Here is an 18,089-nt window from a genome sequence, read left to right as displayed (position 1 = left end):
CGCGTGGGCTAAATGAGAGCAGGAACCTCCCTGCTGGGGGCTGCGCACGGTGCCGGCCTTGTGCTCTGCCCTGGCAGGACATCTCTGCCCTGTGCCCGCAGCCAGGCCCTGCCGGGACCAGGGCCGGCACCGAGCACCAGCCGGGCCAGCCCAGCGGGGGCTGCTGCAGCTGCGCGTTCAGACGGGGCTCCCAGCTCCCCAGCACCCCGAGGGCAGCCCCTGCCCACCACCATCCCCCAGACATGGGGCTCCCGGGACACCCGTGAGGACCTGGTGGCATTGGGGGTCAGCTGACATGACCCTGTGACAAAGTGGCTGCAGTTGGGCATCGGTGCTCCTTGCCCCATGCACCTTGGGGAAGAGCACAAGGGGTCTGTCTTGCCCCCCGACGTGCAGAAGTCGATGGCCAGTGCCTGGAGGGGAATGGCACCCAGTTCCCTTGGGCTGGCGAGTGATGCATCGTGCTGAGCAGGCAGTGCCCGAGAGGAGTGCCTTTGATTTTTCGTTTCGTAACCTCGTGCCTCTGTAGATAATAGCCACGCGGCGTACGTCATGCGGTGGCTGGTGTGCGGGAGGCCCTTGCAAGGCTGCCTTCCTGGCCAGCGGCAGGACCATGCTCTGCCGTGTGGCTCTGCGATGAAGGCATGAGGCCAGCCTGAGACCAAGCCCTTGGAGAAGAGCTATGGCACGCAGGGCGCTACCAGTCAGCCTTTGTCACGCTGCGTGCCCTCTTACACAGCGAGATAATGAAAAGACAGTGGGGCTAATTGGTGGCATTAGGTGGCAGCTGGCAAGCGTCCGAGTGGGGTGATTGCAGGGGCTGATAGAGCGGGTTGGGGCTGGCCAGGAAACGGCATCAGCACAACAGCCCCGTGCCACACGGGGAGGATGCAGGGGCTTGGCACCATGAGCCACGTGTCCCCAGCACGGCCAGCTCCTCCCCACGCTCGCCACCCCAGCATAAAAGGGCTGCTGTCGGCGAGTGCCAGCATCCACCACTCTTGCCTCGCTCTGCTCAGGACAAGGGTAGGTGGGGGCTTGGGGGTCTCGGCCTCCTGTGGCAGGGGCTGGTGTGGGGCCTCCATGGCCAGGAGAGCTGTGCTGGCGGCGGGCTGCAGTGGCCAGGGTGGGCGGAGGCACGGCAAGAGGAGGAGGGAGCCCCATGGCTGGGACCCGCAGAGCCAGGCCCTGCACGGGCTCTCGGGGAGGCTTTGTGTGCCTGGCGTGTGGGGAGAGCAGGGCACCCGGTGGGCTGGCTGGGCAAAGGGCAAGCAGCAGGCAGTGCGGGCAAGGAGCTGGCTCTGGCTCCTCCAGCTCCAGCACAGGCCTGGGAACAGGGCACGGCTTGGCCGGGCGATCTCCTTCACTCATGACACCTGTCTTTGGGCCGCGTCTTTCAGGATCCGCTCTCCCACCCTCGCCACGATGTCTTGCTACGACCTGTGCCCACCAAAAACCAGCGTTGCCGTCCCCCAGCCCATCGCTGAGAGCTGCAACGAGCTGTGCGCCCGCCAGTGCCCCGACTCAACGGCCTTCATCCAGCCGCCCCCCGTGGTCGTCACCTTCCCCGGCCCCATCCTCAGCTCCTTCCCCCAGCAAGCCGTGGTGGGCTCCTCCGGAGCACCCGCCTTTGGGGGCTCCCTGGGGCTGGGGGGCCTCTACGGCGCTGGGGCCACACAGGGCTCGGGCGGCCTCTGCACCTTTGGCAGACCCTACACCTCTGCGGCCTGCACCCCCTGCGCCTGGCCCCGCTACGGCAAGAAGCTCTGGGACACCTGTGGGCCCTGCTAGACCCAGCCCCAGAGCTTCCACAGTCCCTGGGCCATCTCAGGCTCACGCCTCCTCTCATTTCTCCCCTCTTTCCCCTTTCTTTGTGAGGCCCCATCTCCTTGCTCTTGCCTGTGCCCAGATGTGTGACTCCACCAGTGTCCCACAGGGCAACGGCTTGTCTCTATAACAGCCACCACCTGGGAGAAGCCTGCAGCAACATCGCTCTTGAGGGCCCGCTTGTCAGCTTACCTGCCTCTGAGTTGTATGTCTTTCTGCACTGCAATAAAACACACCTGCATGCAACGCCTGCCTCTCTAACATTGCTTTCAATGCCCAGCCTCGGCTGTGGGGTTCCCTTGCCCTGCATGTGGCCCCTGCCAACCACACCAGGGCAGTGTCCCAAGCCCAGCAGAGCCAGAAGGAGACGTCTTTTGGGGAGACCTCACAGCTCTGGTGCCTCTGGCCATACATGGTCCCACGCCCGATGTCCAAGGGCCCTGCCTGAAGGCAGGCTGCCCCCCTGCCAGCAGGACATGCAGCCTGGGGCCCTTTGCAGGCCTCCAGCCTCCTTACAGAGGAGCGTGGATGCCCCAGGGGCTGGAAGCCAGCCAGAGGCAATACCTGGCATGGCTGCCACACTTTGTGCCTCCTTGGGTCTGCTTGAGAGCCTTGGGGAGGAAGGAAAGGGAAGGCGTACACGTCCTGTTCCCTATGGTAGCATCATCAAATCATTGAAGTATTTAGGGATGAAGAGACCTTTGACATCAGTGGCTCAAACCCTACACTTTCCTCTTCTTTCCTCTTTGTTCCTTCTTCTTTACACATTTCCCCTTCCCTTCCCTTCCCTTCCCTTCCCTTCCCTTCCCTTCCCTTCCCTTCCCTTCCCTTCCCTTCCCTTCCCTTCCCTTCCCTTCCCTTCCCTTCCCTTCCCTTCCCTCTTCTTTTCCTTCTTCTCTCCTTCCCTGTGCTCACACCACGCACTGACCAACACACTTGGTGCTCATAGCTTCTCTGCCGCAGAGACAAAATCACAGAAATCACAGCCTGACCATTGTGGGAGGAGTCCTTGCAGGGCATCTTCTCATGCTGCCACCTCCAGCCAGTGCAGCCAGCACCATGCCCAGGCACTTGGTGCATGTCTCCAGGGACAGAGACACCACAACCTCCCGGGCCAAGCAGGGGCTGTGCTTGCTCACCCTCACAGTGAAAAAGAGGATTGGGATGTTGAGGCAGAGCCTCTGGTGTTTCAGCTGGAGCCCATCATCACTTGTCCTACCAAGGGACACCTCCAAAAGGAGCCTGGCTCCATCTTCTTGAAAGCCTCCCATCAGACGTGTATGCACATTGGGGAGACTGCCCTGAGCATCCCCGATGCCAGCAGGAACAGTGCCGTCTCTCTGAGGCTCTCCGCAGCAGAGGCATGCTCCCTGCCCCTTCATCATTTGTGTGGCTTGACCCCAGCTAGCGAGTTAACACCCCAGAGCTGCTCGCTTGCTTGCTCCCCAACGCTGGGATGGAGGAGGCAACTGGAAGGGTAAAAGCGAGGAAACTGTCAGGCTAGAGAATATCACAACCGGTGGTAAGGTATATCCCTTGGGTCACGCGGGGCAGCCGTCCCAGCTGTGTCCCCTCTCAGCTCGATGTGCACCACCAGGCTACTTGTTGGTGGGGCAGCGTGACAAGGAGAAAAGGCCTTGGCTCTGTGTAGTCACTGCTCAGCTCTAAAGAACACATCCCGGTATTAGCAACACTGTTGTCGGTATAAATCAAAAGTATAGACCAAGACTTGCCAGTAAGGCCAAAATTGCCGCCACCCCAGTCCAAACCAGCACAATTGTCTGCGTGGCCCCATGCTGGACTCTCTCCAAGTAGCCCCACATGTCTCCTGTGCTGGGGCGGCCTCGCCAGTGCTGAGTGGAGGGCAAGGATTTCCTCATTCCACCTCTTCCACATGCATCCCAGACTTCTGCTCCCTGCTTTTGCTCCAAGGCATGTGGACATTCATGCTCACCTTGGTGGCCACAGCACCCCCACGGCCTTTCCCGACAAGCTGCTCTCCATCAGTCGGGCGTCATTTCTCAGCCCAGGGGTTGAACACTGGCTCTGGTCTGGCCACCTCTGTGCAGGTGCACAGACACATTGCCGTGCTTTTACGGGGCAGTGGGACACGGTGGATCTGGTGCCGCTCCCAGGCTGAGAAGACCAGGCAAAGCAGCACTGCCAGTGCCTGTCCTGCTCTCTGCCTTTTGCCCTTTCCTCAGCTACTGCAAACACCACCAAAAGGCTTTCTCTCCCCTGACTGCTGCCTGCATCACCCCTGTCCCTACACTGCCCACACTCACCATTCCTGGGAAGCTCAGGACTAGAATTTGCTCTCCCACACCTGCCAGGCACCCACCCCAGGGTCTTCCCAACATGGAACAAGGATGGACGGAGACAAGATTTGGATGCAGGAAATCTTTATTGTGCCCAGAGGGGCAGGAGGGTCTCTCAGGGGGACAGTAGGCCAGACCCCGAGATGCTGGTTGTCATGTGCTGGGGGAGGCAGAGGCACCTTCTCTGGAGCATGGCTTCTCGCTCCAAATGTCGCCTTGGTGAGGCATTCCAGCTGCCCAGGAATTGGCCCGTCAGCCCTGCAGGGCTCTTTGGGTGTCCCTCCTGCCCCATCTGACAGCGAGGAAGAGAGTGGAGAGGAGGAGAGCAGAGGGCGGGAGAAGAGGTCAGGGAAGGGCCGAGGCTGTGCTGCACTGCCAGCTGCGCTGGTGTTGTGCGGCGCTGGGGATGCTCAGTACTCCTCAGTGGCCCGTGCCCACCAGCTCAGCGCGGCATGGTTGGTGGTGGCGTTGGGCTGCGGCTGGGCTGGGTCTAGCAGGGCCCACAGGTGTCCCAGAGCTTCTTGCCGTAGCGGGGCCAGGCGCAGGGGGTGCAGGCCGCAGAGGTGTAGGGTCTGCCAAAGGTGCAGAGGCCGCCCGAGCCCTGTGTGGCCCCAGCGCCGTAGAGGCCCCCCAGCCCCAGGGAGCCCCCAAAGGCGGGTGCTCCGGAGGAGCCCACCACGGCTTGCTGGGGGAAGGAGCTGAGGATGGGGCCGGGGAAGGTGACGACCACGGGGGGCGGCTGGATGAAGGCCGTTGAGTCGGGGCACTGGCGGGCGCACAGCTCGTTGCAGCTCTCAGCGATGGGCTGGGGGACGGCAACGCTGGTTTTTGGTGGGCACAGGTCGTAGCAAGACATCGTGGCGAGGGATCGGACGGTGCTCTGCAAGAGGGCAGAGGTTGAAAGAGAGCAGCAGACGTAAGCACCCGAATTGGAGGGGCTGGGGCGTGAGCAGGGGGCCAGGAGGGGAAGCGCTCACAGACTTACCCTGTTCCCAGAGGAGAAGGCGACCAGAGCAGTTGTGTGGAGAGCCGGGCAGAGGCAGAGCTTTTATACCGGCCGCGCCATTGCTCAGCACCACCTGGGCCAATCTGCAGAGGCGGCACTCCCTCCTGCCGATGACAACGGGGCTGTCCGGCTCCTGTCCCTCCCTGAGTCAGCATCCCCTGCACCGACCAGCACCTGCCGCTTCCCAGCCTTCCTCCCGGTCCTGCCGCGTGGGCTAAATGAGAGCAGGAACCTCCCTGCTGGGGGCTGCGCACGGTGCCGGCCTTGTGCTCTGCTCTGGCAGGACATCTCTGCCCTGTGCCCGCAGCCAGGCCCTGCCGGGACCAGGGCCGGCACCGAGCACCAGCCGGGCCAGCCCAGCGGGGGCTGCTGCAGCTGCGCGTTCAGACGGGGCTCCCAGCTCCCCAGCACCCCGAGGGCAGCCCCTGCCCACCACCATCCCCCAGACATGGGGCTCCCGGGACACCCGTGAGGACCTGGTCGCATTGGGGGTCAGCTGACATGACCCTGTGACAAAGTGGCTGCAGTTGGGCTTCGGTGCTCCTTGCCCCATGCACCTTGGGGAAGAGCACAAGGGGTCTGTCTTGCCCCCCGACGTGCAGAAGTCGATGGCCAGTGCCTGGAGGGGAATGGCACCCAGTTCCCTTGGGCTGGCGAGTGATGCATCGTGCTGAGCAGGCAGTGCCCGAGAGGAGTGCCTTTGATTTTTCGTTTCGTAACCTCGTGCCTCTGTAGATAATAGCCACGCGGCGTACGTCATGCGGTGGCTGGTGTGCGGGAGGCCCTTGCAAGGCTGCCTTCCTGGCCAACGGCAGGACCATGCTCTGCCGTGTGGCTCTGCGATGAAGGCATGAGGCCAGCCTGAGACCAAGCCCTTGGAGAAGAGCTATGGCACGCAGGGCGCTACCAGTCAGCCTTTGTCACGCTGCGTGCCCTCTTACACAGCGAGATAATGAAAAGACAGTGGGGCTAATTGGTGGCATTAGGTGGCAGCTGGCAAGCGTCCGAGTGGGGTGATTGCAGGGGCTGATAGAGCGGGTTGGGGCTGGCCAGGAAACGGCATCAGCACAACAGCCCCGTGCCACACGGGGAGGATGCAGGGGCTTGGCACCATGAGCCACGTGTCCCCAGCACGGCCAGCTCCTCCCCACGCTCGCCACCCCAGCATAAAAGGGCTGCTGTCGGCGAGTGCCAGCATCCACCACTCTTGCCTCGCTCTGCTCAGGACAAGGGTAGGTGGGGGCTTGGGGGTCTCGGCCTCCTGTGGCAGGGGCTGGTGTGGGGCCTCCATGGCCAGGAGAGCTGTGCTGGCGGCGGGCTGCAGTGGCCAGGGTGGGCGGAGGCACGGCAAGAGGAGGAGGGAGCCCCATGGCTGGGACCCGCAGAGCCAGGCCCTGCACGGGCTCTCGGGGAGGCTTTGTGTGCCTGGCGTGTGGGGAGAGCAGGGCACCCGGTGGGCTGGCTGGGCAAAGGGCAAGCAGCAGGCAGTGCGGGCAAGGAGCTGGCTCTGGCTCCTCCAGCTCCAGCACAGGCCTGGGAACAGGGCACGGCTTGGCCGGGCGATCTCCTTCACTCATGACACCTGTCTTTGGGCCGCGTCTTTCAGGATCCGCTCTCCCACCCTCGCCACGATGTCTTGCTACGACCTGTGCCCACCAAAAACCAGCGTTGCCGTCCCCCAGCCCATCGCTGAGAGCTGCAACGAGCTGTGCGCCCGCCAGTGCCCCGACTCAACGGCCTTCATCCAGCCGCCCCCCGTGGTCGTCACCTTCCCCGGCCCCATCCTCAGCTCCTTCCCCCAGCAAGCCGTGGTGGGCTCCTCCGGAGCACCCGCCTTTGGGGGCTCCCTGGGGCTGGGGGGCCTCTACGGCGCTGGGGCCACACAGGGCTCAGGCGGCCTCTGCACCTTTGGCAGACCCTACACCTCTGCGGCCTGCACCCCCTGCGCCTGGCCCCGCTACGGCAAGAAGCTCTGGGACACCTGTGGGCCCTGCTAGACCCAGCCCCAGAGCTTCCACAGTCCCTGGGCCATCTCAGGCTCACGCCTCCTCTCATTTCTCCCCTCTTTCCCCTTTCTTTGTGAGGCCCCATCTCCTTGCTCTTGCCTGTGCCCAGATGTGTGACTCCACCAGTGTCCCACAGGGCAACGGCTTGTCTCTATAACAGCCACCACCTGGGAGAAGCCTGCAGCAACATCGCTCTTGAGGGCCCGCTTGTCAGCTTACCTGCCTCTGAGTTGTATGTCTTTCTGCACTGCAATAAAACACACCTGCATGCAACGCCTGCCTCTCTAACATTGCTTTCAATGCCCAGCCTCGGCTGTGGGGTTCCCTTGCCCTGCATGTGGCCCCTGCCAACCACACCAGGGCAGTGTCCCAAGCCCAGCAGAGCCAGAAGGAGACGTCTTTTGGGGAGACCTCACAGCTCTGGTGCCTCTGGCCATACATGGTCCCACGCCCGATGTCCAAGGGCCCTGCCTGAAGGCAGGCTGCCCCCCTGCCAGCAGGACATGCAGCCTGGGGCCCTTTGCAGGCCTCCAGCCTCCTTACAGAGGAGCGTGGATGCCCCAGGGGCTGGAAGCCAGCCAGAGGCAATACCTGGCATGGCTGCCACACTTTGTGCCTCCTTGGGTCTGCTTGAGAGCCTTGGGGAGGAAGGAAAGGGAAGGCGTACACGTCCTGTTCCCTATGGTAGCATCATCAAATCATCGAAGTATTTAGGGATGAAGAGACCTTTGACATCAGTGGCTCAAACCCTACACTTTCCTCTTCTTTCCTCTTTGTTCCTTCTTCTTTACACATTTCCCCTTCCCTTCCCTTCCCTTCCCTTCCCTTCCCTTCCCTTCCCTTCCCTTCCCTTCCCTTCCCTTCCCTTCCCTTCCCTTCCCTTCCCTTCCCTTCCCTCTTCTTTTCCTTCTTCTCTCCTTCCCTGTGCTCACACCACGCACTGACCAACACACTTGGTGCTCATAGCTTCTCTGCCGCAGAGACAAAATCACAGAAATCACAGCCTGACCATTGTGGGAGGAGTCCTTGCAGGGCATCTTCTCATGCTGCCACCTCCAGCCAGTGCAGCCAGCACCATGCCCAGACACTTGGTGCATGTCTCCAGGGACAGAGACACCACAACCTCCCGGGCCAAGCAGGGGCTGTGCTTGCTCACCCTCACAGTGAAAAAGAGGATTGGGATGTTGAGGCAGAGCCTCTGGTGTTTCAGCTGGAGCCCATCACCACTTGTCCTACCAAGGGACACCTCCAAAAGGAGCCTGGCTCCATCTTCTTGAAAGCCTCCCATCAGACGTGTATGCACATTGGGGAGACTGCCCTGAGCATCCCCGATGCCAGCAGGAACAGTGCCGTCTCTCTGAGGCTCTCCGCAGCAGAGGCATGCTCCCTGCCCCTTCATCATTTGTGTGGCTTGACCCCAGCTAGCGAGTTAACACCCCAGAGCTGCTCGCTTGCTTGCTCCCCAACGCTGGGATGGAGGAGGCAACTGGAAGGGTAAAAGCGAGGAAACTGTCAGGCTAGAGAATATCACAACCGGTGGTAAGGTATATCCCTTGGGTCACGCGGGGCAGCCGTCCCAGCTGTGTCCCCTCTCAGCTCGATGTGCACCACCAGGCTACTTGTTGGTGGGGCAGCGTGACAAGGAGAAAAGGCCTTGGCTCTGTGTAGTCACTGCTCAGCTCTAAAAAACACATCCCGGTATTAGCAACACTGTTGTCGGTATAAATCAAAAGTATAGACCAAGACTTGCCAGTAAGGCCAAAATTGCCGCCACCCCAGTCCAAACCAGCACAATTGTCTGCGTGGCCCCATGCTGGACTCTCTCCAAGTAGCCCCACATGTCTCCTGTGCTGGGGCGGCCTCGCCAGTGCTGAGTGGAGGGCAAGGATTTCCTCATTCCACCTCTTCCACATGCATCCCAGACTTCTGCTCCCTGCTTTTGCTCCAAGGCATGTGGACATTCATGCTCACCTTGGTGGCCACAGCACCCCCACGGCCTTTCCCGACAAGCTGCTCTCCATCAGTCGGGCGTCATTTCTCAGCCCAGGGGTTGAACACTGGCTCTGGTCTGGCCACCTCTGTGCAGGTGCACAGACACATTGCCGTGCTTTTACGGGGCAGTGGGACACGGTGGATCTGGTGCCGCTCCCAGGCTGAGAAGACCAGGCAAAGCAGCACTGCCAGTGCCTGTCCTGCTCTCTGCCTTTTGCCCTTTCCTCAGCTACTGCAAACACCACCAAAAGGCTTTCTCTCCCCTGACTGCTGCCTGCATCACCCCTGTCCCTACACTGCCCACACTCACCATTCCTGGGAAGCTCAGGACTAGAATTTGCTCTCCCACACCTGCCAGGCACCCACCCCAGGGTCTTCCCAACATGGAACAAGGATGGACGGAGACAAGATTTGGATGCAGGAAATCTTTATTGTGCCCAGAGGGGCAGGAGGGTCTCTCAGGGGGACAGTAGGCCAGACCCCGAGATGCTGGTTGTCATGTGCTGGGGGAGGCAGAGGCACCTTCTCTGGAGCATGGCTTCTCGCTCCAAATGTCGCCTTGGTGAGGCATTCCAGCTGCCCAGGAATTGGCCCGTCAGCCCTGCAGGGCTCTTTGGGTGTCCCTCCTGCCCCATCTGACAGCGAGGAAGAGAGTGGAGAGGAGGAGAGCAGAGGGCGGGAGAAGAGGTCAGGGAAGGGCCGAGGCTGTGCTGCACTGCCAGCTGCGCTGGTGTTGTGCGGCGCTGGGGATGCTCAGTACTCCTCAGTGGCCCGTGCCCACCAGCTCAGCGCGGCATGGTTGGTGGTGGCGTTGGGCTGCGGCTGGGCTGGGTCTAGCAGGGCCCACAGGTGTCCCAGAGCTTCTTGCCGTAGCGGGGCCAGGCGCAGGGGGTGCAGGCCGCAGAGGTGTAGGGTCTGCCAAAGGTGCAGAGGCCGCCCGAGCCCTGTGTGGCCCCAGCGCCGTAGAGGCCCCCCAGCCCCAGGGAGCCCCCAAAGGCGGGTGCTCCGGAGGAGCCCACCACGGCTTGCTGGGGGAAGGAGCTGAGGATGGGGCCGGGGAAGGTGACGACCACGGGGGGCGGCTGGATGAAGGCCGTTGAGTCGGGGCACTGGCGGGCGCACAGCTCGTTGCAGCTCTCAGCGATGGGCTGGGGGACGGCAACGCTGGTTTTTGGTGGGCACAGGTCGTAGCAAGACATCGTGGCGAGGGATCGGACGGTGCTCTGCAAGAGGGCAGAGGTTGAAAGAGAGCAGCAGACGTAAGCACCCGAATTGGAGGGGCTGGGGCGTGAGCAGCGGGCCAGGAGGGGAAGCGCTCACAGACTTACCCTGTTCCCAGAGGAGAAGGCGACCAGAGCAGTTGTGTGGAGAGCCGGGCAGAGGCAGAGCTTTTATACCGGCCGCGCCATTGCTCAGCACCACCTGGGCCAATCTGCAGAGGCGGCACTCCCTCCTGCGTCCGGCTCCTGTCCCTCCCTGAGTCAGCATCCCCTGCACCGACCAGCACCTGCCGCTTCCCAGCCTTCCTCCCGGTCCTGCCGCGTGGGCTAAATGAGAGCAGGAACCTCCCTGCTGGGGGCTGCGCACGGTGCCGGCCTTGTGCTCTGCCCTGGCAGGACATCTCTGCCCTGTGCCCGCAGCCAGGCCCTGCCGGGACCAGGGCCGGCACCGAGCACCAGCCGGGCCAGCCCAGCGGGGGCTGCTGCAGCTGCGCGTTCAGACGGGGCTCCCAGCTCCCCAGCACCCCGAGGGCAGCCCCTGCCCACCACCATCCCCCAGACATGGGGCTCCCGGGACACCCGTGAGGACCTGGTCGCATTGGGGGTCAGCTGACATGACCCTGTGACAAAGTGGCTGCAGTTGGGCATCGGTGCTCCTTGCCCCATGCACCTTGGGGAAGAGCACAAGGGGTCTGTCTTGCCCCCCGACGTGCAGAAGTCGATGGCCAGTGCCTGGAGGGGAATGGCACCCAGTTCCCTTGGGCTGGCGAGTGATGCATCGTGCTGAGCAGGCAGTGCCCGAGAGGAGTGCCTTTGATTTTTCGTTTCGTAACCTCGTGCCTCTGTAGATAATAGCCACGCGGCGTACGTCATGCGGTGGCTGGTGTGCGGGAGGCCCTTGCAAGGCTGCCTTCCTGGCCAGCGGCAGGACCATGCTCTGCCGTGTGGCTCTGCGATGAAGGCATGAGGCCAGGCCTGAGACCAAGCCCTTGGAGAAGAGCTATGGCACGCAGGGCGCTACCAGTCAGCCTTTGTCACGCTGCGTGCCCTCTTACACAGCGAGATAATGAAAAGACAGTGGGGCTAATTGGTGGCATTAGGTGGCAGCTGGCAAGCGTCCGAGTGGGGTGATTGCAGGGGCTGATAGAGCGGGTTGGGGCTGGCCAGGAAACGGCATCAGCACAACAGCCCCGTGCCACACGGGGAGGATGCAGGGGCTTGGCACCATGAGCCACGTGTCCCCAGCACGGCCAGCTCCTCCCCACGCTCGCCACCCCAGCATAAAAGGGCTGCTGTCGGCGAGTGCCAGCATCCACCACTCTTGCCTCGCTCTGCTCAGGACAAGGGTAGGTGGGGGCTTGGGGGTCTCGGCCTCCTGTGGCAGGGGCTGGTGTGGGGCCTCCATGGCCAGGAGAGCTGTGCTGGCGGCGGGCTGCAGTGGCCAGGGTGGGCGGAGGCACGGCAAGAGGAGGAGGGAGCCCCATGGCTGGGACCCGCAGAGCCAGGCCCTGCACGGGCTCTCGGGGAGGCTTTGTGTGCCTGGCGTGTGGGGAGAGCAGGGCACCCGGTGGGCTGGCTGGGCAAAGGGCAAGCAGCAGGCAGTGCGGGCAAGGAGCTGGCTCTGGCTCCTCCAGCTCCAGCACAGGCCTGGGAACAGGGCACGGCTTGGCCAGGCGATCTCCTTCACTCATGACACCTGTCTTTGGGCCGCGTCTTTCAGGATCCGCTCTCCCACCCTCGCCACGATGTCTTGCTACGACCTGTGCCCACCAAAAACCAGCGTTGCCGTCCCCCAGCCCATCGCTGAGAGCTGCAACGAGCTGTGCGCCCGCCAGTGCCCCGACTCAACGGCCTTCATCCAGCCGCCCCCCGTGGTCGTCACCTTCCCCGGCCCCATCCTCAGCTCCTTCCCCCAGCAAGCCGTGGTGGGCTCCTCCGGAGCACCCGCCTTTGGGGGCTCCCTGGGGCTGGGGGGCCTCTACGGCGCTGGGGCCACACAGGGCTCGGGCGGCCTCTGCACCTTTGGCAGACCCTACACCTCTGCGGCCTGCACCCCCTGCGCCTGGCCCCGCTACGGCAAGAAGCTCTGGGACACCTGTGGGCCCTGCTAGACCCAGCCCCAGAGCTTCCACAGTCCCTGGGCCATCTCAGGCTCACGCCTCCTCTCATTTCTCCCCTCTTTCCCCTTTCTTTGTGAGGCCCCATCTCCTTGCTCTTGCCTGTGCCCAGATGTGTGACTCCACCAGTGTCCCACAGGGCAACGGCTTGTCTCTATAACAGCCACCACCTGGGAGAAGCCTGCAGCAACATCGCTCTTGAGGGCCCGCTTGTCAGCTTACCTGCCTCTGAGTTGTATGTCTTTCTGCACTGCAATAAAACACACCTGCATGCAACGCCTGCCTCTCTAACATTGCTTTCAATGCCCAGCCTCGGCTGTGGGGTTCCCTTGCCCTGCATGTGGCCCCTGCCAACCACACCAGGGCAGTGTCCCAAGCCCAGCAGAGCCAGAAGGAGACGTCTTTTGGGGAGACCTCACAGCTCTGGTGCCTCTGGCCATACATGGTCCCACGCCCGACGTCCAAGGGCCCTGCCTGAAGGCAGGCTGCCCCCCTGCCAGCAGGACATGCAGCCTGGGGCCCTTTGCAGGCCTCCAGCCTCCTTACAGAGGAGCGTGGACGCCCCAGGGGCTGGAAGCCAGCCAGAGGCAATACCTGGCATGGCTGCCACACTTTGTGCCTCCTTGGGTCTGCTTGAGAGCCTTGGGGAGGAAGGAAAGGGAAGGCGTACACGTCCTGTTCCCTATGGTAGCATCATCAAATCATTGAAGTATTTAGGGATGAAGAGACCTTTGACATCAGTGGCTCAAACCCTACACTTTCCTCTTCTTTCCTCTTTGTTCCTTCTTCTTTACACATTTCCCCTTCCCTTCCCTTCCCTTCCCTTCCCTTCCCTTCCCTTCCCTTCCCTTCCCTCTTCTTTTCCTTCTTCTCTCCTTCCCTGTGCTCACACCACGCACTGACCAACACACTTGGTGCTCATAGCTTCTCTGCCGCAGAGACAAAATCACAGAAATCACAGCCTGACCATTGTGGGAGGAGTCCTTGCAGGGCATCTTCTCATGCTGCCACCTCCAGCCAGTGCAGCCAGCGCCATGCCCAGACACTTGGTGCATGTCTCCAGGGACAGAGACACCACAACCTCCCGGGCCAAGCAGGGGCTGTGCTTGCTCACCCTCACAGTGAAAAAGAGGATTGGGATGTTGAGGCAGAGCCTCTGGTGTTTCAGCTGGAGCCCATCACCACTTGTCCTACCAAGGGACACCTCCAAAAGGAGCCTGGCTCCATCTTCTTGAAAGCCTCCCATCAGACGTGTATGCACATTGGGGAGACTGCCCTGAGCATCCCCGATGCCAGCAGGAACAGTGCCGTCTCTCTGAGGCTCTCCGCAGCAGAGGCATGCTCCCTGCCCCTTCATCATTTGTGTGGCTTGACCCCAGCTAGCGAGTTAACACCCCAGAGCTGCTCGCTTGCTTGCTCCCCAACGCTGGGATGGAGGAGGCAACTGGAAGGGTAAAAGCGAGGAAACTGTCAGGCTAGAGAATATCACAACCGGTGGTAAGGTATATCCCTTGGGTCACGCGGGGCAGCCGTCCCAGCTGTGTCCCCTCTCAGCTCGATGTGCACCACCAGGCTACTTGTTGGTGGGGCAGCGTGACAAGGAGAAAAGGCCTTGGCTCTGTGTAGTCACTGCTCAGCTCTAAAGAACACATCCCGGTATTAGCAACACTGTTGTCGGTATAAATCAAAAGTATAGACCAAGACTTGCCAGTAAGGCCAAAATTGCCGCCACCCCAGTCCAAACCAGCACAATTGTCTGCGTGGCCCCATGCTGGACTCTCTCCAAGTAGCCCCACATGTCTCCTGTGCTGGGGCGGCCTCGCCAGTGCTGAGTGGAGGGCAAGGATTTCCTCATTCCACCTCTTCCACATGCATCCCAGACTTCTGCTCCCTGCTTTTGCTCCAAGGCATGTGGACATTCATGCTCACCTTGGTGGCCACAGCACCCCCACGGCCTTTCCCGACAAGCTGCTCTCCATCAGTCGGGCGTCATTTCTCAGCCCAGGGGTTGAACACTGGCTCTGGTCTGGCCACCTCTGTGCAGGTGCTCAGACACATTGCCGTGCTTTTGCGGGGCAGTGGGACACGGTGGATCTGGTGCCGCTCCCAGGCTGAGAAGACCAGGCAAAGCAGCACTGCCAGTGCCTGTCCTGCTCTCTGCCTTTTGCCCTTTCCTCAGCTACTGCAAACACCACCAAAAGGCTTTCTCTCCCCTGACTGCTGCCTGCATCACCCCTGTCCCTACACTGCCCACACTCACCATTCCTGGGAAGCTCAGGACTAGAATTTGCTCTCCCACACCTGCCAGGCACCCACCCCAGGGTCTTCCCAACATGGAACAAGGATGGACGGAGACAAGATTTGGATGCAGGAAATCTTTATTGTGCCCAGAGGGGCAGGAGGGTCTCTCAGGGGGACAGTAGGCCAGACCCCGAGATGCTGGTTGTCATGTGCTGGGGGAGGCAGAGGCACCTTCTCTGGAGCATGGCTTCTCGCTCCAAATGTCGCCTTGGTGAGGCATTCCAGCTGCCCAGGAATTGGCCCGTCAGCCCTGCAGGGCTCTTTGGGTGTCCCTCCTGCCCCATCTGACAGCGAGGAAGAGAGTGGAGAGGAGGAGAGCAGAGGGCGGGAGAAGAGGTCAGGGAAGGGCCGAGGCTGTGCTGCACTGCCAGCTGCGCTGGTGTTGTGCGGCGCTGGGGATGCTCAGTACTCCTCAGTGGCCCGTGCCCACCAGCTCAGCGCGGCATGGTTGGTGGTGGCGTTGGGCTGCGGCTGGGCTGGGTCTAGCAGGGCCCACAGGTGTCCCAGAGCTTCTTGCCGTAGCGGGGCCAGGCGCAGGGGGTGCAGGCCGCAGAGGTGTAGGGTCTGCCAAAGGTGCAGAGGCCGCCCGAGCCCTGTGTGGCCCCAGCGCCGTAGAGGCCCCCCAGCCCCAGGGAGCCCCCAAAGGCGGGTGCTCCGGAGGAGCCCACCACGGCTTGCTGGGGGAAGGAGCTGAGGATGGGGCCGGGGAAGGTGACGACCACGGGGGGCGGCTGGATGAAGGCCGTTGAGTCGGGGCACTGGCGGGCGCACAGCTCGTTGCAGCTCTCAGCGATGGGCTGGGGGACGGCAACGCTGGTTTTTGGTGGGCACAGGTCGTAGCAAGACATCGTGGCGAGGGATCGGACGGTGCTCTGCAAGAGGGCAGAGGTTGAAAGAGAGCAGCAGACGTAAGCACCCGAATTGGAGGGGCTGGGGCATGAGCAGGGGGCCAGGAGGGGAAGCGCTCACAGACTTACCCTGTTCCCAGAGGAGAAGGCGACCAGAGCAGTTGTGTGGAGAGCCGGGCAGAGGCAGAGCTTTTATACCGGCCGCGCCATTGCTCAGCACCACCTGGGCCAATCTGCAGAGGCGGCACTCCCTCCTGCCGATGACAACGGGGCTGTCCGGCTCCTGTCCCTCCCTGAGTCAGCATCCCCTGCACCGACCAGCACCTGCCGCTTCCCAGCCTTCCTCCCGGTCCTGCCGCGTGGGCTAAATGAGAGCAGGAACCTCCCTGCTGGGGGCTGCGCACGGTGCCGGCCTTGTGCTCTGCCCTGGCAGGACATCTCTGCCCTGTGCCCGCAGCCAGGCCCTGCCGGGACCAGGGCCGGCACCGAGCACCAGCCGGGCCAGCCCAGCGGGGGCTGCTGCAGCTGCGCGTTCAGACGGGGCTCCCAGCTCCCCAGCACCCCGAGGGCAGCCCCTGCCCACCACCATCCCCCAGACATGGGGCTCCCGGGACACCCGTGAGGACCTGGTCGCATTGGGGGTCAGCTGACATGACCCTGTGACAAAGTGGCTGCAGTTGGGCATCGGTGCTCCTTGCCCCATGCACCTTGGGGAAGAGCACAAGGGGTCTGTCTTGCCCCCCGACGTGCAGAAGTCGATGGCCAGTGCCTGGAGGGGAATGGCACCCAGTTCCCTTGGGCTGGCGAGTGATGCATCGTGCTGAGCAGGCAGTGCCCGAGAGGAGTGCCTTTGATTTTTCGTTTCGTAACCTCGTGCCTCTGTAGATAATAGCCACGCGGCGTACGTCATGCGGTGGCTGGTGTGCGGGAGGCCCTTGCAAGGCTGCCTTCCTGGCCAGCGGCAGGACCATGCTCTGCCGTGTGGCTCTGCGATGAAGGCATGAGGCCAGCCTGAGACCAAGCCCTTGGAGAAGAGCTATGGCACGCAGGGCGCTACCAGTCAGCCTTTGTCACGCTGCGTGCCCTCTTACACAGCGAGATAATGAAAAGACAGTGGGGCTAATTGGTGGCATTAGGTGGCAGCTGGCAAGCGTCCGAGTGGGGTGATTGCAGGGGCTGATAGAGCGGGTTGGGGCTGGCCAGGAAACGGCATCAGCACAACAGCCCCGTGCCACACGGGGAGGATGCAGGGGCTTGGCACCATGAGCCACGTGTCCCCAGCACGGCCAGCTCCTCCCCACGCTCGCCACCCCAGCATAAAAGGGCTGCTGTCGGCGAGTGCCAGCATCCACCACTCTTGCCTCGCTCTGCTCAGGACAAGGGTAGGTGGGGGCTTGGGGGTCTCGGCCTCCTGTGGCAGGGGCTGGTGTGGGGCCTCCATGGCCAGGAGAGCTGTGCTGGCGGCGGGCTGCAGTGGCCAGGGTGGGCGGAGGCATGGCAAGAGGAGGAGGGAGCCCCATGGCTGGGACCCGCAGAGCCAGGCCCTGCACGGGCTCTCGGGGAGGCTTTGTGTGCCTGGCGTGTGGGGAGAGCAGGGCACCCGGTGGGCGGGCTGGGCAAAGGGCAAGCAGCAGGCAGTGCGGGCAAGGAGCTGGCTCTGGCTCCTCCAGCTCCAGCACAGGCCTGGGAACAGGGCACGGCTTGGCCGGGCGATCTCCTTCACTCATGACACCTGTCTTTGGGCCGCGTCTTTCAGGATCCGCTCTCCCACCCTCGCCACGATGTCTTGCTACGACCTGTGCCCACCAAAAACCAGCGTTGCCGTCCCCCAGCCCATCGCTGAGAGCTGCAACGAGCTGTGCGCCCGCCAGTGCCCCGACTCAACGGCCTTCATCCAGCCGCCCCCCGTGGTCGTCACCTTCCCCGGCCCCATCCTCAGCTCCTTCCCCCAGCAAGCCGTGGTGGGCTCCTCCGGAGCACCCGCCTTTGGGGGCTCCCTGGGGCTGGGGGGCCTCTACGGCGCTGGGGCCACACAGGGCTCGGGCGGCCTCTGCACCTTTGGCAGACCCTACACCTCTGCGGCCTGCACCCCCTGCGCCTGGCCCCGCTACGGCAAGAAGCTCTGGGACACCTGTGGGCCCTGCTAGACCCAGCCCCAGAGCTTCCACAGTCCCTGGGCCATCTCAGGCTCACGCCTCCTCTCATTTCTCCCCTCTTTCCCCTTTCTTTGTGAGGCCCCATCTCCTTGCTCTTGCCTGTGCCCAGATGTGTGACTCCACCAGTGTCCCACAGGGCAACGGCTTGTCTCTATAACAGCCACCACCTGGGAGAAGCCTGCAGCAACATCGCTCTTGAGGGCCCGCTTGTCAGCTTACCTGCCTCTGAGTTGTATGTCTTTCTGCACTGCAATAAAACACACCTGCATGCAACGCCTGCCTCTCTAACATTGCTTTC

General features: G+C 62.6%; 6 protein-coding genes and 1 pseudogene across 7 annotated transcripts; 4 read left to right on the top strand and 3 right to left on the bottom strand.

Annotated features, from left to right (window-relative positions):
- Positions 1-965: 965 nt before the first annotated feature.
- On the top strand, positions 966-1,791 carry LOC129734309 (scale keratin-like). Its single transcript, XM_055697166.1, has 2 exons — positions 966-1,030; positions 1,401-1,791. The coding sequence occupies exon 2, from the start codon at positions 1,426-1,428 to the stop codon at positions 1,789-1,791; it is 366 nt and encodes a 121-aa protein (XP_055553141.1). The 5' UTR covers positions 966-1,030; positions 1,401-1,425.
- A 2,834-nt stretch (positions 1,792-4,625) lies between these two features.
- Positions 4,626-5,167, bottom strand: LOC129734307 (scale keratin-like). Of its 2 annotated transcripts, XM_055697158.1 has the most exons (2): positions 5,131-5,167; positions 4,636-5,041 (listed from the first exon to the last, which is right to left on the bottom strand). In XM_055697158.1, the coding sequence occupies exon 2, from the start codon at positions 4,999-5,001 to the stop codon at positions 4,636-4,638; it is 366 nt and encodes a 121-aa protein (XP_055553133.1). In that variant the 5' UTR covers positions 5,002-5,041; positions 5,131-5,167. The 2 variants fall into 2 exon arrangements, with proteins under 2 accessions (XP_055553131.1, XP_055553133.1); XM_055697156.1 differs by lacking the exon at positions 5,131-5,167 and having other exon boundaries at positions 4,626-5,005.
- A 1,155-nt stretch (positions 5,168-6,322) lies between these two features.
- On the top strand, positions 6,323-7,148 carry LOC129734308 (scale keratin-like). The gene is made up of 2 exons (XM_055697161.1): positions 6,323-6,387; positions 6,758-7,148. Exon 2 carries the CDS (start codon positions 6,783-6,785, stop codon positions 7,146-7,148), a length of 366 nt encoding a protein of 121 aa, XP_055553136.1. The 5' UTR covers positions 6,323-6,387; positions 6,758-6,782.
- Positions 7,149-9,982: 2,834 nt separating this feature from the next.
- On the bottom strand, positions 9,983-10,637 carry LOC129734332 (scale keratin-like; annotated as a pseudogene).
- A 1,017-nt stretch (positions 10,638-11,654) lies between these two features.
- On the top strand, positions 11,655-12,480 carry LOC129734305 (scale keratin-like). The gene is made up of 2 exons (XM_055697154.1): positions 11,655-11,719; positions 12,090-12,480. Exon 2 carries the CDS (start codon positions 12,115-12,117, stop codon positions 12,478-12,480), a length of 366 nt encoding a protein of 121 aa, XP_055553129.1. The 5' UTR covers positions 11,655-11,719; positions 12,090-12,114.
- Positions 12,481-15,269: 2,789 nt separating this feature from the next.
- Positions 15,270-15,801, bottom strand: LOC129734306 (scale keratin-like). The gene is made up of 2 exons (XM_055697155.1): positions 15,765-15,801; positions 15,270-15,675 (listed from the first exon to the last, which is right to left on the bottom strand). The coding sequence occupies exon 2, from the start codon at positions 15,633-15,635 to the stop codon at positions 15,270-15,272; it is 366 nt and encodes a 121-aa protein (XP_055553130.1). The 5' UTR covers positions 15,636-15,675; positions 15,765-15,801.
- A 1,155-nt stretch (positions 15,802-16,956) lies between these two features.
- On the top strand, positions 16,957-17,782 carry LOC129734247 (scale keratin-like). Its single transcript, XM_055696937.1, has 2 exons — positions 16,957-17,021; positions 17,392-17,782. The coding sequence occupies exon 2, from the start codon at positions 17,417-17,419 to the stop codon at positions 17,780-17,782; it is 366 nt and encodes a 121-aa protein (XP_055552912.1). The 5' UTR covers positions 16,957-17,021; positions 17,392-17,416.
- Positions 17,783-18,089: the final 307 nt, after the last annotated feature.

This window comes from Falco cherrug, chromosome 19, assembly GCF_023634085.1.
Source record: "Falco cherrug isolate bFalChe1 chromosome 19, bFalChe1.pri, whole genome shotgun sequence".
NCBI lineage: Eukaryota > Metazoa > Chordata > Aves > Falconiformes > Falconidae > Falco > Falco cherrug.
Note: the sequence above shows the minus strand (reverse complement) of the source record. Positions and strands in the feature narration are given on the sequence as shown.

Excerpts from the sequence above, each read along its gene's own strand:
- LOC129734309 (XM_055697166.1), top strand. The coding sequence starts at position 1,426 with ATGTCTTGCTACGACCTGTGCCCACCAAAAACCAGCGTTGCCGTCCCC.
- LOC129734307 (XM_055697158.1), bottom strand. The coding sequence starts at position 5,001 with ATGTCTTGCTACGACCTGTGCCCACCAAAAACCAGCGTTGCCGTCCCC.
- LOC129734308 (XM_055697161.1), top strand. The coding sequence starts at position 6,783 with ATGTCTTGCTACGACCTGTGCCCACCAAAAACCAGCGTTGCCGTCCCC.
- LOC129734305 (XM_055697154.1), top strand. The coding sequence starts at position 12,115 with ATGTCTTGCTACGACCTGTGCCCACCAAAAACCAGCGTTGCCGTCCCC.
- LOC129734306 (XM_055697155.1), bottom strand. The coding sequence starts at position 15,635 with ATGTCTTGCTACGACCTGTGCCCACCAAAAACCAGCGTTGCCGTCCCC.
- LOC129734247 (XM_055696937.1), top strand. The coding sequence starts at position 17,417 with ATGTCTTGCTACGACCTGTGCCCACCAAAAACCAGCGTTGCCGTCCCC.